Source organism: Crocuta crocuta, unplaced genomic scaffold (genome assembly GCF_008692635.1).
Source record: "Crocuta crocuta isolate KB4526 unplaced genomic scaffold, BGI_CrCroc_1.0 scaffold466, whole genome shotgun sequence".
In the NCBI taxonomy this organism is placed as follows: Eukaryota; Metazoa; Chordata; class Mammalia; order Carnivora; family Hyaenidae; genus Crocuta; species Crocuta crocuta.
The window spans coordinates 179,309-194,991 of NW_027529672.1; the positions used below are offsets into that span (position 1 = coordinate 179,309).

The 15,683-nt window shown below is 42.6% G+C and overlaps 1 protein-coding gene across 2 annotated transcripts; it reads left to right on the forward strand.

Annotated features, from left to right (window-relative positions):
* Positions 1-4,139: 4,139 nt before the first annotated feature.
* On the forward strand, positions 4,140-15,081 carry BUB3 (BUB3 mitotic checkpoint protein). 2 transcript variants are annotated; one of them, XM_077762936.1, is made up of 8 exons: positions 4,140-4,247; positions 4,610-4,804; positions 5,447-5,516; positions 7,349-7,500; positions 10,166-10,324; positions 11,915-12,092; positions 12,355-12,571; positions 13,548-13,622. In XM_077762936.1, exons 2-8 carry the CDS (start codon positions 4,610-4,612, stop codon positions 13,561-13,563), a joined length of 987 nt encoding a protein of 328 aa, XP_077619062.1. In that variant the 5' UTR covers positions 4,140-4,247; the 3' UTR covers positions 13,564-13,622. The 2 variants fall into 2 exon arrangements, with proteins under 2 accessions (XP_077619062.1, XP_077619063.1); XM_077762937.1 differs by lacking the exon at positions 13,548-13,622 and adding an exon at positions 14,782-15,081 and having other exon boundaries at positions 4,141-4,247.
* Positions 15,082-15,683: the final 602 nt, after the last annotated feature.

Below are 15,683 nucleotides of genomic sequence, written 5' to 3' on the forward strand. Positions count from 1 at the left end.
CCAGAAATATTAAGAAATACACCATGTGTATTCGTTCTCTCTTATTTATGGCCTCTGCCCTACTTTTCCTTTCGATGGTTTCGGGTATTTATCGGCATTCCGCCCGCCGGATCGCCTGCTTTCTTACCCCTCTCCCCCCACTCCACCCCCAACCAAAACCAGTGCGCTTCGAAGACCATTTTGGAGGGGATGCTCTCGGGCGGTGGTGGGAAAGGGAGTCTCGGCCAGATCGACGGTGATTGGTGGGGTGGGGGGGGCGATCAGAAAAAACACCAACCAAAACAGGTACACTCCTCACCGCATATGCACACCTGTGGGTAGGTACACGCACGCACAGCCGGCCAAGCCAGCGGGGGCTTTGGACACTGAGCTCAACGCCTCTCTTCGTTTCCCTCGTCCCGAGGATGGGTAGGGGCGGAAGGGGGGAGGTTTCAGATCTGTACATATTTTTAAAGAGAAAAAAAAATAAAACATTTTAAGCATCGTTGCCAAGTTTGGTGAGATTGATTGCCCAGCGTGCTAACGCGCGGCTTTTCTTGGTGTTTGGTGGAAGAGTGCGACAGTAGAGGCCGGCTCGCCCCACGTGGAGGGTGGGTGGCACCAAGGTCAGGGGTTAAAGGTGGGGACCTGGGCGCCACCGAGACGGCACGTGGGATGGAGCTGCACCCCCGTCCACTCCTTGATGCCCATAGTCCTGGCTCAGGCCCTGGTGCACCCGGACCGGAATCCAGCTCCGGAGCCCGCGCGGAGAGGGACAAAGGCCGGGAGCCTCACTGCTGAAGCGCTGCCTCGCTGGACCCAGCGTCTACTCAGCGCTACGAGCTCCTTGGGCTTGGCCGCAACACGGCGCCCTGCGACGTTGTGCAAATTGTGCCACGCGCCTCCTTCCGAGGGCGAAGGTCAGGTGGGGTGGCGCTGCCTGAACCAGGTAATCAGCCCGCGTTGCGCGTCCCCCACTGGCGCCCCAGGCTTGCAGCCGCGCGGCTGGGAAGCCGGTGCGCGTCCCTCCCGGCGCGCGAACCGGGTGCGGAAAGGAGACGGTTCGGCGGAGGAGGGATCTGAGGCTGGAGACGAGGCAAAGAAAGCGCGGGAGGCGGAGGCGCTTCCCCGCGCTTAAAAAACTTGTTGTTGTTTATCGTTCTCATTGTGCGTGGCGCAACGGCGGGGTCGAGGCCAAGCGCTGGGCCAGTCGCGCCGAAAGGGATCGCGGCGCGCCGCCTGCAAGCCCACAGGCTTTCGCGCCACCGGATGCCAGGGCGAGGCACCCAGAGAATAGCAGCGCGAGCGGCATGTACTTCGCAGAGTTTTGCAACGTTTGATCGCAGCCGCCGGTTGCGAAAACATCAGAAAAGAGGGCTGGACCGTAGACTTGGAGGATGGTCCGGGGTCACGTGGGGACAGCTCCCCGGTCCTCCTGCATCAGGTTCTGAGGCCCCCTTAGTCGGTGCAAGGGAGCTGGGAGTGCGCAACGCGGAAGTCGGACCTCATCCTCTAGAAGGGAAAAAATTTGCGTGATCGACTTGTCTCTGAGCCGAGAGGCATCGAAATTATCAGCATTTTATGAAAATATAGGATATCTGTAAACCGCCTGTGTGACCCGCAGTATTCTGTCGGAAGTGCTGCGTCTCTTGTCCATTTTGAGGTCATTGTTTTCCTCTCACCTAAGATTTCATGGAAATTACAGTCTCTTTCAAGATGACGTCAGAAGGCTGTTATCCGAGAACGCATCCTCCAATGCTAAGTTTGTTCTAGCCTACTTATTTCATTTCAGCTAAGTTAAATTCAGGAAATATTTACCGAGCCCTAGAACTTGCTGAGAACTCTAAATATTGTATAGTCAGAGAGTGAAAACAAAAATGACACTGGATCCGTTTTCTTCTGATTTATTTGGTCCATGTATTTTATTTCTATGAAGTTTTTCTTTTCCGATGACCCACTTTAAATTCTTTTCCTTTAAAGTGTTATTTGTATATTTTGGAGAAATAGCCCATTTGCTCAAGGAACTACCTGTATAGGAATATCCCATCCATATCATTATTGCCTGCATTTCAGTAGATTATGTTTGTCAAGAGATGATGGCTTTAACAGCGATGGGTCACTATATCCTCCTTATACTGTTACTCTTATAGGAAGTGGTTTTCTCTAGCCAGTCTAGGCTCTTAATGGCAGAGTGATTTTGCCCTTAAGATTTCAAGGATGAAGCTTTTCCAGTTTGTCATATACTGGATATTTCAATCTCTTCACTAATCCAGAAATTAGCAGTCAAAGGTGACCCAACAGTGTAATTAGTTTCTAGGAATTCTTCTATCTTACAGGTAACTGTTAACACACACACACACACACACACACACACACACACAAAACTTTGGATTTAAAATGTTCTCAAGACTCCATTGTGGCCAGATCTCCTATCTCAAGACTATCAATTCATTTGAATAATCAGCAAAATCATCAGCCTCCTTTCAGGCTGTAAACTGAATTTAAAAGATTGACGGTTCTTAAAACTCAAATAGAGTCCAGCTGCAACTGCCTGCCCAGAGGGACCTGAATCATACACACACTGTATAATGAAATACACTTAGATTTTATTAGCAGATAATTCATGCTCAGAATCTAGAAACTCTAATAGAATTAAATAAACAACTGGGAGAGGGAACCAAATAGAATTATTTGGAGATAAAATTATTTAGCCGAAGTTAGAATGGGGGCAAGGCACTGCATTTTAAAATTCTCAACCTCACCATTAACTTGTTGAAAGAGAAAAGACAGAGAACCAAGTATGAGGACTGGTGAAGAGGGAGGGCAAGACTTTGTACTTTTAGGAGTCATATCAGCACAGTGGGCAGAAAGGTGGTTTCTGTGTGTGTGTTTATTGTGCTGAGAATCATAAAAAGAAATGCACCCGAATAGGGTGTGTGAATGTGTAAAGGCCAGCAACATTTTTTCTCTGTTAGTGTACCTTAGAAGTTAAACATTTTCACTCCAACAATGTCCTCCCGCTTCATACAAACTCACATAATAAAATAAGATTTTTTTTCATAAAAGGCAGTGAAAAAGTGGTCGCAGTATGGATTAAAGTAAAATTGTCAGTGAGTTTTTGATATTCAAGAGAAACTGAGTCACAGCATTCTAGTTATAAATTAAGAATTACTTTTCTTTCATGGGGATTATGTCAGTGACAGAGCAACCTTCTTGATTCTCCTATTTCTGAAGGAGTCTAGAACCAGAAACTCTAGGGAGTTTTGGGGGTGGAAATGGATGGGGAGAAGCTGTCATTTTAGGACCCTCCTTAAACATATGTCTAAGGAGCTAATGCGCTCCTTAGAGCTAAGCTAAGCTTTTGGGCTTTAACACACTGCGGAGTAATTGTTTGTTTTCCAGACTATCCACCCTTCTGGACAGAGTCCCCCCAAGAGCAAGGAGTATCTGATTGATACATCTTCCCAGACTCTCTATCACCAGGCCTGCTCAGGAATTGTTTGCAAAAAGATGGAATGGAGGGATAAAGCATAGAATAAATAAGGGTGAGTTTCTGTGGTATCAATAGATCTTAAGACAATGGGAAATGTGAGACCCTGGTTCACAGGTGGAAACCCCAGGAAAATGAGAACAAATCAGGGCAAAATAATGCAAATGGTTAGTGCAAATCTTTCCTTCTCCACTCCAATAATTGGTTAACTTTATGGGCGTATGCATGTCTAGTGAAAGAAAGAATAATGTATTTCTATAGAAGTATTGACCAAAATGGGATTTTTTAAATCTGAGAGGCTGAGTTGGGGAGGGCCCCAAGGGTCCAACTGGAAAGTTGGAAAAGCATCTTTTCCACCTACTGTTCAGAAAACCGGCAGGGCGTTGGCCCCAGGGAAACTACATTTCCCAGCGCGCCGCACACGGTCGGGAGAGAGCGTGAGCGCAGCCTCGGCGCGATGCTCTTCGGGAATTGTAGTTTCCACTCGTTCCTCACGGGCAGGGGTGCTCGGCCTCGGGAGAAAGGGAGACCACGTGATCGGAAAAACCGTGGTTTGCCTTTGAGCCGGAACAAGATGACTGGGTTGACCGGCGCGGGGCCTCGGAGCGGACCAATTGGCGGCCTCGAATGAGTCGTTGGCGTTTGAAATGAGCCAATTGCAGCAAGAGGCTGGAGCTTCCTCTCCGCCTCTTTCGCCCAGCCCGCGAGTGCTCGGAGGGAAGCGAGGAGGTGGCGCGTCCGCGAGCGGCGACCAAGTTGCTTCAGAGGGGAGCCCAAGGTAGCGGGGCGAGGCGGCCGGGCGCAGGGCCGGGCCCTTCGGGGACTCCCCAGGTCCGGAGCTGGCAGAGCCGTCCGCAGGGAGTCCGTTCGCTTCCGTCGCTCTTTATTTTCGGAGCAACCGGGGCGGTAGGCCCGGCGGAAGCGCCGGGGTGCGGGAGCCCGCGGCGGGCAATGCCGGGGGCTGGAGTTAGGGGTGCGCTGGTGGGGGTCGGGCCTGTTGGGGCGCTGGGCTGGGGCGGCGGGGGAGGGNACGAGGCACCCCCTCACCGCGACCCCCCAGCCCCCGCCGCGCCTCCCTGCTCGACCAGCCCAGCACCCCGTCCCGGACCTCTGGGGACTGACTGGTCGCTTGTTCCGTAGATGACCGGTTCTAACGAGTTCAAACTGAACCAGCCACCCGAGGACGGCATCTCCTCGGTCAAGTTCAGCCCCAACACGTCGCAGTTCCTGCTGGTCTCCTCCTGGGACACGTCGGTGCGCCTCTACGATGTGCCGGCCAACTCCATGCGGCTCAAGTACCAGCACACGGGCGCCGTGCTGGACTGCGCCTTCTACGTGGGTGTCCTCCGTTCGCGCACCTGCCCCCTTCGTTTTAGGGGGTCCTGTGTTCGTAGCGGCCTTCTGACGGCGTCGGTAGACGTTTCTGTCCGTCGTTATTGAGGGCGCTCTTAAGATTTTCCTCAACACTTGTCTTGAGCCACCAAACACCTTTTTCTTTCTTTCTTTCTTTTTTTTTGGGCATTGGGGTTATGCAGAAATAGGTGAAACTCGGTCCCCTTTCAAATCGAAATCGAGTAACCCTGCAAACTTTTTGGATATGTGACATGTTTTTGAAATTTGCAACAAGACAGTAGAATTTGGTTGCCTTATAAAAAGGAAGGTTTTTTTTTTTTAACTTTTTTTTTTACTAGGAAATAGAAATGCCTGTTTTCCTCTCAGCCCGTGTGCTGAAACATTTCTCCTTAATTTGCTGATGTAGTTTTTGCTTTATTTTGTGTGCTTGTGGTTGTGTGTGTGTGTGAGACAGAGAACGAGAACCCAGTGTATATCATCCTGAGAGAGAGAGAGAGAGAGAAAACGAGAACCCAGTGTACATTATCCTGAGCATAAAGTGAACAGATGGCGTAGAAACCGGAATTTTGAAATACTTTGTAAATGTCTGTAACTTTTAAATGACTTGAAACTTTTATTTTGTAGGATCCAACACATGCATGGAGTGGGGGGTTAGACCATCAGTTGAAAATGCATGATTTGAACACTGATCAAGGTAATATGACCACATTTCTACCAGTTTATTGTTTTCTCAGTTCAGGTACCAAAGTGTAAATATTTATTTAGGAAGAGTGGTTCCTGAATTGCTTCGTTCCCAAGGTGTTTAGGTGCAAGGAAAAGTGGCTTAAATGTAGGACTTTTTTGTTTAAGTGACGTGTAAGTTACTGATCACAAAATACTGTGCATGTATTTTCTCAGTAAATGCAGTTCCATTAGGATCTCCATTCTAAGTATTTATATGAAGTTGCCCTTCGGTATGTGACTTCTACTTGTCCTCAGAAGGGAGCGGATCTCGTAGTAGTCTCCTTTGTACGTTAGGAATTTCCAGGACTGTGGTGATGTTTGAGTGTTCATTTTTCAGGAGATAGTTTGGTTCAGACTGAAGGAAGAGAGATTTCTAAAAACCTGTTATAAAATAAATAGCCAGTCGTATCCAGCTTCTATATTGATTCCACTTCTGTGATTAGTTAAGACTAGAATATGCCTGAGTTACATTTATTGAATGAATAATAAGATGACACATTTTCTTTTAATTTAAGAAATTAACTAAATAAATTAAGAAATTAATTAAGGTGGTGATAGGAAATGACTTACTCAATTTTCTATGGTGACTTTGGAGCAGAGCTGAAGTGGAATGGAACTTCAATGCACAGAGCTCTTGGAACATTAAAAAAAATGTCTTTTTTGTATATGCATATATTAGGTAGAGATGTACTTGAAGCAGTTGGCAAGGTACAAAGATATGGCTAGATGAAGGTGAGTTGGACAATGGAAGGCTGGAAAGAGGGTGGGCACAATATTGAGTCAAAAAAACCCAAACTTAGGAAAGGCTATTTCATGAAAGTCCCCTTGTCACGTAACTTAGAACTGCAGATGTTTGGTTTTGTTTGTTAGCAGCTTATTCTGCATAGGAAGTTAGCTTGCAGGTTTGAGTCCTCTTTGTTGGGAAATTTAGGAGGAAAAAAACCACTGAAATACAAAGATTTTTGATACGGACACTATAGTTAGGGGAATTAGCTGTTTATTCTCAGGAGATTGTTGCTGAACTTCATGAAGGTTTTTTTTTTCCTTGTTTCAGTGATATGTTTTTTACATAGGTAGCTTTTCTGTTTGTGGATCAGGACCACTTATTCTTTGTTGTGTCCTTAGCACGTGGTATAGATTTTGGCACATCCTAGACATTTAGTAGATGTTAGTTGAATGAATGAATGAGATTGTGTGAAGAGTTGACATTGAAAGGAAGGAAATTGTGTATTGGAAATTTGACCCACCATTTGAAAGCTAACTGGACTCACCCTGAGACTCCCTGCTTTCCTCATTCCCTAGCTTTCAGATAATAACTGGTACATAAATAAGTTTCTTATAAATATTGATTTAAGGCAGGAAGTTTTATCCAGTTCCAAAAGATGAGAGTTCTCTGCTCATTTATTCATTCAGCAGATATTTCAGTACCTACCATGTACCAGGACCTGCAGTAGATAAAGTCAGAACTGTAGAGTTTGACAGGGTTTCTGATTTTAAGGAATCTAGAATCAAGTGAGGAAAATAACAGCTATGCCACCAATTTAATGCAATGTGAAATCCAAGTCAGCCTTTGGTATGTGTCATGTCAGTGAATCAAACTATGCATTGTAAGATGATCAGAGAGGAATGGATGACTATTTGTAGTCATGGAGAAATTTTTCTGTATGCAGACATTTTCATCGAGTTGGTGGAAGCGGATTCATTACAGTTTAATGAATGTTTCCTTCTATTCACTTGAGGAATCTTTGTGTGGGAGAGGTAGTAAAGGTGGGTGATTTATTCTTTTTTTTTTCCCCTCTGTAGAAAATCTTGTTGGAACCCATGACGCCCCTATCAGATGTGTTGAATACTGTCCAGAAGTGAATGTGATGGTTACAGGGAGCTGGGATCAGACAGTTAAATTGTGGGATCCCAGAACTCCTTGTAATGCAGGGACCTTCTCTCAGCCTGAAAAGGTAGGCTCTTTCCATTCATAACAGGAATTTTAGGCTTACGGGGGATTTGACTTGGTACACGTTTGATGAAGATGGTGTTGAGTTTGAAGGTTAATTACGAGTTGATGAGGAGCACCAGGCAGGCTCAGTAAGTAGAGCATGCAGCTCTTGATCTCAGGGTCGTGAGTTCAGGCCCCATGTTGGGCGAATGGAATACTTAAAAAAAACCTGATGAGTCTGTTTTACAACATAGATATTTTGAAGCAGAAGGAAATGAATTTTGGTGTTGTGGGTCAACTTTTTTTCTCTTGTCCTATTTGTGCTGGATAGCACCAGTTAATAAACCCATGGCTATATATTATTAATGCTTTAAATCCCAGGACTGAGAGGCAACTCAGTGCCTTTTCAGAGAAGTCATTTAGCAAAGACTGTTGGATTGCCTTAAATTGGGTTTGACCTGCCCAAACCAGGAAGTGGGACGGAACATCACTCATTTTCACTTACGACCTGAGGTTTCATTTGAGTGGATTGTTAAGAGGGTGAAATGGGTTATCACTTGAGGTGGGAAAGGTGTCCTGTATTCCTTGGCTCTTGACAATGATGTATTTATTTATTTTATTTATTTATTTATTTATTTATTTTNGCCCCTCTGTCAGTAGATGTAGTTTGAAGGCTCTAGTGAGGGAAGCTTTTTTAAAACCAGAACTTTGTGTATTATTCTAACCTTTTCATCTGGACAATGAAAGTAATTGAGCATTCTTGGCTGTAGCCTCATCAGGCTTTATCAGGTGGTAGTTAATTTTAAAGATTGATTGTTTTAGCAGTTTAAAGGTATCCTTCACTTGAGTCTATTTCCTTAGTGTAAATATACTATTCAGTTCCTGTTAGCCATCATTATATACTGTAGCGCATCCAAAGAGCCATTATTTTTGTCACATCACAGTCGAATCTACTCCTGGAAAGACCTTTGTTCAGAATAAAATAATTGCATTGTTTCTAGTTTTGATTTATGGTTGTATGTAACATGTTAAGAGCGGTGATAAATTGCAGACAGAATATCGTATAATGGACAGCCACACTGAATCAAGCTGCTTATTGGTTCAGCAAGGTTCATTATGTCACTTTTTTTAATACTTTCTTTGATAAATGTATAGACCTAGTCAGTAGCCTGACCATGGTTTCACTTGATTTACGATCAGTGGGGATAGAAAGCACTATTAGAAGCTTGTGTGTCACCTGTATAGTAAAGATTTAAGATAAAATTCCCAGTCTGATCGTACTAGTATAAATCGATCTCTTTTTGGATTCTGTGTTTTTTAAGTTTGGCGTTTCACATGTCTTAGGTTAATTTCTATTTTTCTGCAAACGTGTTTTTTGAAGACACTGGTAAAGATTTACATCTTTCTTATTTAAATGAGATTAATTAAATCTCCTGTTTTGAATCTTTCTAATTACTAATCTTTCCCTTAGTCAAATTAGTTGTTGAATTTTAAGGCCAGATTGTGGAGATGATTGGGTTCTTAAGTGTTAAACCTAACTTGGTATTTTAAGTTGGTGTATGTAGTTAACACACTGGTGATTACTATTCTTGTGTTTTAACTACTTGAATGTTACAGAAATGCCTTACCCTCTCAAAGGTCTTCTTCATTTTTTTAAGAGTGATTCTTTCAGTTTTAAAATATTAAATAATCACATTCAATTAGAGTCGTTTATTAGTTGAAAGTAATAACCAGAGTACAATTATATATCTAAAGTCTTGATTTAAAAAAATTTTTTAACATGATCGGGAAAATATGTTTTGCCACCATTTTCATCAATTTGCTGTCTGATTGGTCCCCAAATAACATTTGAAAATAAACCCCTTGCAGTGCTTGCTTGCAGGAAATTCTCTGATTTATTATAAAGGAATCTTTTGTGAAAGTTGTTTTAATATTGAAAAGGACATGATGGGGAGGAATAGAGGCTTCTTGGCGGGGGGCGGGATGCTTTTTTATTTTTCACTAACGATGAATTTTGTCTTGAGTGTTTAGTATGACATCAGGGCACAAGAATGTGCTTGGTCACATGCCAGTCCACTCTCCTCGTCTTTTGAGTTCATGTGGCACAAAAAGCAGCTAAGCAGCTAACTAATGTTGGTTTCTTCGTTCTTCTGAGAGAGCCCGATTTGTTCAGTGTGACAGCTGAGAAAAATCAGGATTCTTAGAGTCACAACATGAAATCTTTTTTCAAAAGGTGGTCGTAGAAAAATAACTTTTGAAAATGATGATTTTATGAAAAGTTAGATGCCCGTGGAGAGGTATCATGAATTGTTCTATGGCTTTATTGTGTCCTTTTTGAGTAGATTTTACACTTTCATACTGTCACTAAATGAAACAGGCCTGGAAAAACTGGTAAGTAATTTAGTTTGTTTTAGTCACCAAGAGAATTAAGTCTTCCAAAGTGTTTTTGCAGAATTAGAATGTGTGTAATGCAGGACTTGGCTAAGTGTTAAGAATATATTGGGTTGATTATTTTGTGTAGATTACTTGGTTTGTAAAGCGTTAATATTTAGAATTTAATACCTTTGTTTGAGAACCTGATCAGCTAACTTCTTTATGGTTTTAGCGTTAGTGGACTTTTTTGGGGGACCAAATACCATTTTCTGGCAAATAGGTGGATTTGAGTGAGTTTTGGTTTTTCTTGAAAGGTGTACACGCTCTCGGTGTCCGGGGACCGGCTGATTGTGGGCACTGCGGGCCGCAGGGTGTTGGTGTGGGACTTGCGGAACATGGGCTACGTGCAGCAGCGCCGGGAGTCCAGCCTGAAGTACCAGACCCGCTGCATACGGGCTTTTCCCAACAAGCAGGTGCGTACCTGTGCCCGCCCCCCCACCCCCTTCTCCTTCTTTAAAATAAGGGGATCTCATTGGTCACTCCTTTTAAAGCTTCGCTTCTCTTTTGTTTTTAATGAGTAGCGGTTTAGAATTTGCTGTCAGATCCATTTTCAGCAGCCTTGTGTTACAGACTAGTGTGTTAACCCGGATTCAGAGAAGACCTTGACATTCAGAGAAGTGACATCATCTACTGTGGTTTGCACAGAGGTCTTCTGACTCCTTGGTCCCGGATGCTTCACAGGTACACGGTAATCCAGGAGGACTTTGCAGACATTTCCAGTCACCAGACCCATGAATTCAGACTTAAATCTGGAAATTTAGGATTAGGGATTTGCTGGTGTGGTTTTTTTTTTTCTTTTGCCCCTTTGTAACCCTAACACTAATAGAGTTCTTTAGCAGGTCTGACAGCAAGCAGCACTTGGATTAAAAAAAAAAAAAAGCCACTGAAGTTCTAGAGGCCATGCTCCTTACTAATGACTTACTCTTGATATCCAGGTTCCCCTCCCTCGTCATCACTGCGAAACAAGACTGCCCTGTTTATTAGTGAGTCCCCTCTCCCCTCAGAGCTTTAAAGTTCGAAGGAGAGTTGGTGGTATGGTCCGCTGCTGTAAGAATTTTACCAGAGGAAAAGTCCTTAAAAGCGGCAGTTGTCTTTGGAATCTTCCACTGTCCTTTTGTGGTTGAGGAGCTGGATGCAGTTATGCTAGTTATTCTCTTGGCCCTTTATCTCAAAAGGCTAGTGCCTCAACTGGCTATTACAGTTCTTTTTCTCAGGAAATTGTAAATTTCCATTGAAGATAAGGAATTGGTTTCTAGATTTAACCACGTGATTAAAATATCCATGCATTTATTAATCTCCTTTTTAGGTCACATCTGAAACTTTGTTAGACTATCTCTAGTTGAGAATGGAAGTTTAAGATTTCACTGCTTTTTTTTTTTCTTCTGCCTATGTCACCTTCAGGAATAATTCTTTTTTGTACTTTGAAAAATTAAAAAAAATCAAATACAGGCTTCATCTTTATCTTACATCTTATTTTTTTTGACATCTTGTCATTTCAAGGAAAGGTGAGAAAAGGTTTGAAATGGTAAACTGTTTTTGAAGAGCGTTGCAAATTTGTGTGTGAGCTCAGCTTGCTGTAGTTAAATGCAAGGGGCAGGATGACTGAGACGGAAGGGTGGCGTTCTAGCTGGTTTGGATCGTTGATCCCCCCACTGGAGGAATCACCGTTCTCACAGTTGTTGGAGGTGGGGGTCCCAGAGCAAAGCACATTTGAGCCTCCTCTGGACAGGACAAATAAATGAGGATTCTTGTCTGTATTTGACAGAATTACTAGACACGATAACCTTATTTTTCTTTTTTTCATAGAATAAATATTTGTGTTCTGTAACTTCTGGAATGGTCATAGCTTTCTTAGTACAGCTTACAACCCGGACCTGGTTAAAACCTGGCGGTACTTACTTTTCATTTCTGAAACAGTCCTCTTTAGGAAATTTGGGAATCCGCGCCTTGTTTTGGGATGCTGGAGTCACCATTTTTGTCTTTATTTGCTTCCCTCTTGGCAGGGTTATGTATTAAGTTCCATTGAAGGCCGAGTTGCAGTTGAGTACTTGGACCCGAGTCCCGAGGTGCAGAAGAAGAAGTATGCCTTCAAGTGTCACAGACTAAAGGAGAATAACATTGAGCAGATTTACCCGGTCAATGCCATTTCCTTTCACAACATCCATAATACGTTTGCTACAGGTACAGTATGGTGGGTGAACCTGCATCACGTCACTAAGGTGACACGTTTTGCCTTCATTGAACATGAGACATTTATACTTAGGCAGAGTTTTAAAAAAATTGTGCTTGCTCTTTCTGATATTTAGGGAGCAAACATTTTTATACTATCCTCTGTGGGGAAAATGTAACTTCGGTGACCTTAAAAATTAACCGTTAAGTTAATAATGGTATTTTTCTGTATCTGCTTTAAGAACCCTTTTCCCTCTTTTGAAATGACTTCTAGGCGGCTCTGATGGATTTGTAAACATCTGGGATCCGTTTAACAAAAAGCGGCTATGCCAGTTCCATCGGTACCCCACCAGCATCGCATCACTTGCCTTCAGTAATGATGGGACCACGCTTGCAATAGCATCATCGTATATGTATGAAATGGATGACACTGAACATCCTGAAGATGGTATCTTCATTCGCCAAGTGACAGATGCAGAAACAAAACCCAAGTGAGTATGCTTCACCTGTATTTGAGCCTTTTCTTGCATTCAACCCAGGATTTATTAATTTTTCTAAATTCATGAATAGCATTGTTGATGCCTGCTCGATATTACAGCTGACTGTAGGGTTGGAGTTGATTTTATCTTGTTCTCCCAAGCTTTCAATATCCGTAGGTTGATAGACGTCTGATGGATAAAATTGTGCCCAGTTGTTTGGTAGAGAAGAATGTCAAACTCTCATTCTTCTTGAATAGGCACTATTATTTGAATCTCTGGAGTTATTACTAGCTCATTGCTTCAAAATTAAGTTGAGGAATTCAAGAATAATTTATTGTAGCAAATTCTGTTTAAGATATTTAAGAATTTGAACTGCCAAAAATCTTTCCTCTCCACCGAGGTTGTTTCTTTAACATTTACACAAAGTGAATGACCTTCAGGTCTTACTGGGAACCCAGAATAATATGGCCTTGCCTGGAAAAGCAAATTTCCGTAGTTTTGAAATTTTCATAGCTGTCTTTGGCTCTTGGTCGTAACTGTTGACAGAGGAACGGAACAATTTACATTTTTTTTTTTTGGTACCAGTAGGGCAAAGCTTCGTTACCTGCACCAGGCCTAAGGGAAAACTGATAGTTAGGCTCTTGTTAAACCATAAAATACCTACCCTATGGGTCTTTGTCCCTGTTCCTCTCTACCCAGGCCTCAATAAATATGGAATAACTGAATGTTTTCAGGATTCTTGCACTTTTCTGAGTTAAAATGATTTAGTTAACACCCTTGCTAAATTGGTTGAGTCCCTGAGAGGGGGCAGAGTATTCAGTTTTGAATTATCATGCATACTTTCGCAGGTTTGACTTTAGAACAGACATAGCATGTGAAGCCTGTTGGATAAAGGGCTGTGTTTGCATTTAATCTCTCACTTTTGTGTTTCTTGTCCTGGCTGGCCATTTTGATCTCATGCTGTTCTTTTTTTCTTTTGAACTTGTAGGTCACCATGTACTTGACAAGATTTCATTTACTTAAGTGCCATGTTGATGATAATAAAACAATTCGTACTCCCTAATGGTGGATTTATTACTAATAACAAAGAAGCCAGGGAAATATATTAATTTTAATATTATAAGAACCTGAAAATAACGGAAAAGTGGTTTTGATTGATTTTTTTTTTTTTAAACCGAACACTCTTAAGTGCATGAGACGGTTGATGGTTTGCTGCATTAAAGGTATTCGGGCAAACAGAACTGGAGGGCAGTGATTGCACTTTTGAGAATCAGTTTTGACCTTGACGATTTTTGTTTCCACTGTGGAAATAATGTGTTTGTAAATAAACATAGGTAACAAAAATCCCTTTGCATTCTTTCTGGACCTTAAATGGTGGAGGAAAAGGCTCTTAAGCCATTTGTTTCTTTTGCTGCTTGTAGTTGCTAATTCTAAAGCTGCTTCAGACTGCCTCATGAGGAGGTTAATCTACAATTAAACAGTATTTCCTCTTGGCCGTCCATTATTTTCCGAAGCAGATGGTTCATCGTTTCCTGGGCTGTTCAACAAAGCGAGGTTAAGGTTAGACTCCTGGGAATCAGCTAGTTTTCAATCTTATTAGGGTGCAGAAGGAAAACTAATAAGAAAACCTCCTAACTTCATTTTGTGACTGTAAACAATTATTTATTAGCAAACAATTGATCCCAGAAGGGCAAATTGTTTGAGTCAGTAATGAGCTGAGAAAAGACAGAGCATATCTGTGTATTTGGAAAAATAATTGTAACGTAATTGCAGTACATTTAGACAGGCATCTATTTGGACCTGTTTCTATCTCTAAATGAATTTTTGGAAACATTAATGAGGTTTACATATTTCTCTGACATTTATATAGTTCTCCTGTCCATTTCAGTTGCCCAGCCACTGGTGATTAAGGTTAAAAAGAAAAAAATTATAGTGAGAATGAGATTCACTTTAATGTAATGCCCTGAAGCAGAACACGAACTCAGCTTGGCCTGTTCTAGCTGCTTCCAGATAGTATTTGTGTTGTCAAACTTTCGGTGTTTCATGTGTATTATTTGCAAACGTGCATTTTTGAACGGGACTTGGACATTTGCTGAAATTTATCCATGACGTGTTTTTAAAAAATGCTTTTGGTACAGAGAAAGGTCTCATTTTTAAGTGTTTCAGTGAAAACTTGGTGCAAGTCTGAACCCGTCTTTTGAAATGTATTTTCTTCATTGCAGGTCCACCTAATCATCTCGTGAAAGTGGTTTCTCTATGGAAAGCTTTGTTTTGCTTCCTACAAATGCGTACTTGTCCCCTAAGGGATGCGTGATAGTCATTGTGGACACCTTATTTAGTATGTGGATTTCTTTGTTTTCTGTCTCGAAACAACTTGTCTGTGTGCCTTCTCATGCCGACTTTGTGTAGGACGGGGAGTCTTTGTGTCCTCGTGTGGTGGTCTGAAGAGTTGTCCCCCNTAAAATAATCTAAACCTGTTATTTCTGTGCTGTCTAATAAATCAGAGATTCAGAACCCTTAAATGTTGGATGTTTTTAAATGTTGGTAATTAATGTAATTTACTTCATAAAAAGGCTTCTGTAAAGCAAAACTCCCTTCATCAAGGGCCTGGTGGGGATGACATTTTACCTTTAAGTCCACACTGCCTCGTGTAATTATGCCTATTCTGGTGCACGTTGGGGATGCAGTCCTGGCTAAAGTGATCTGTTGGAGCTCTGCCATTTCCCTCATGCCCCCTTGCTGGATCAGCGGGGCCCTTGAGCCAACCGTGCCGCCTCACGGGGTGAGCACGGGCCACGTGGCGCTCTCCTGGTGCTGGTGCGGTAGGGCTCCTGTGGCTCCCACGTCCCCGGGCTGGCGCGGTCACCGTACGCACGCGCGCAGCCGGATGACGGATCCGGCTGTACTTATCCATCAAATGCTAAATCGAAGTGAAGCCCTTGGGATGGTAAATAATGTAATAGCCGGAGACTTAACTGATGGTATCGGTTCTTTCGTGTGATTATGTGCTTTTTGGAGTCACAACCACTTGGTTGAGGACAAAGCTTAAATTTAAACCATTGTTTAGCTGAAAGAGAATTAATATGGTGTTGTAAGAGGTGACTGAAGTTAAAGCGATGTTTGG

What these genes read in the sequence shown, in the direction of transcription:
- BUB3 (XM_077762936.1), top strand. Translation starts at nt 4,610, where the DNA reads ATGACCGGTTCTAACGAGTTCAAACTGAACCAGCCACCCGAGGACGGC. An exon ending in TGATTTGAACACTGATCAAG is followed by an intron (nt 5,517 to 7,348) that starts GTAATATGACCA and finishes TCCCCTCTGTAG; the next exon opens with AAAATCTTGTTGGAACCCAT. An exon ending in GGGCTTTTCCCAACAAGCAG is followed by an intron (nt 10,325 to 11,914) that starts GTGCGTACCTGT and finishes CCCTCTTGGCAG; the next exon opens with GGTTATGTATTAAGTTCCAT.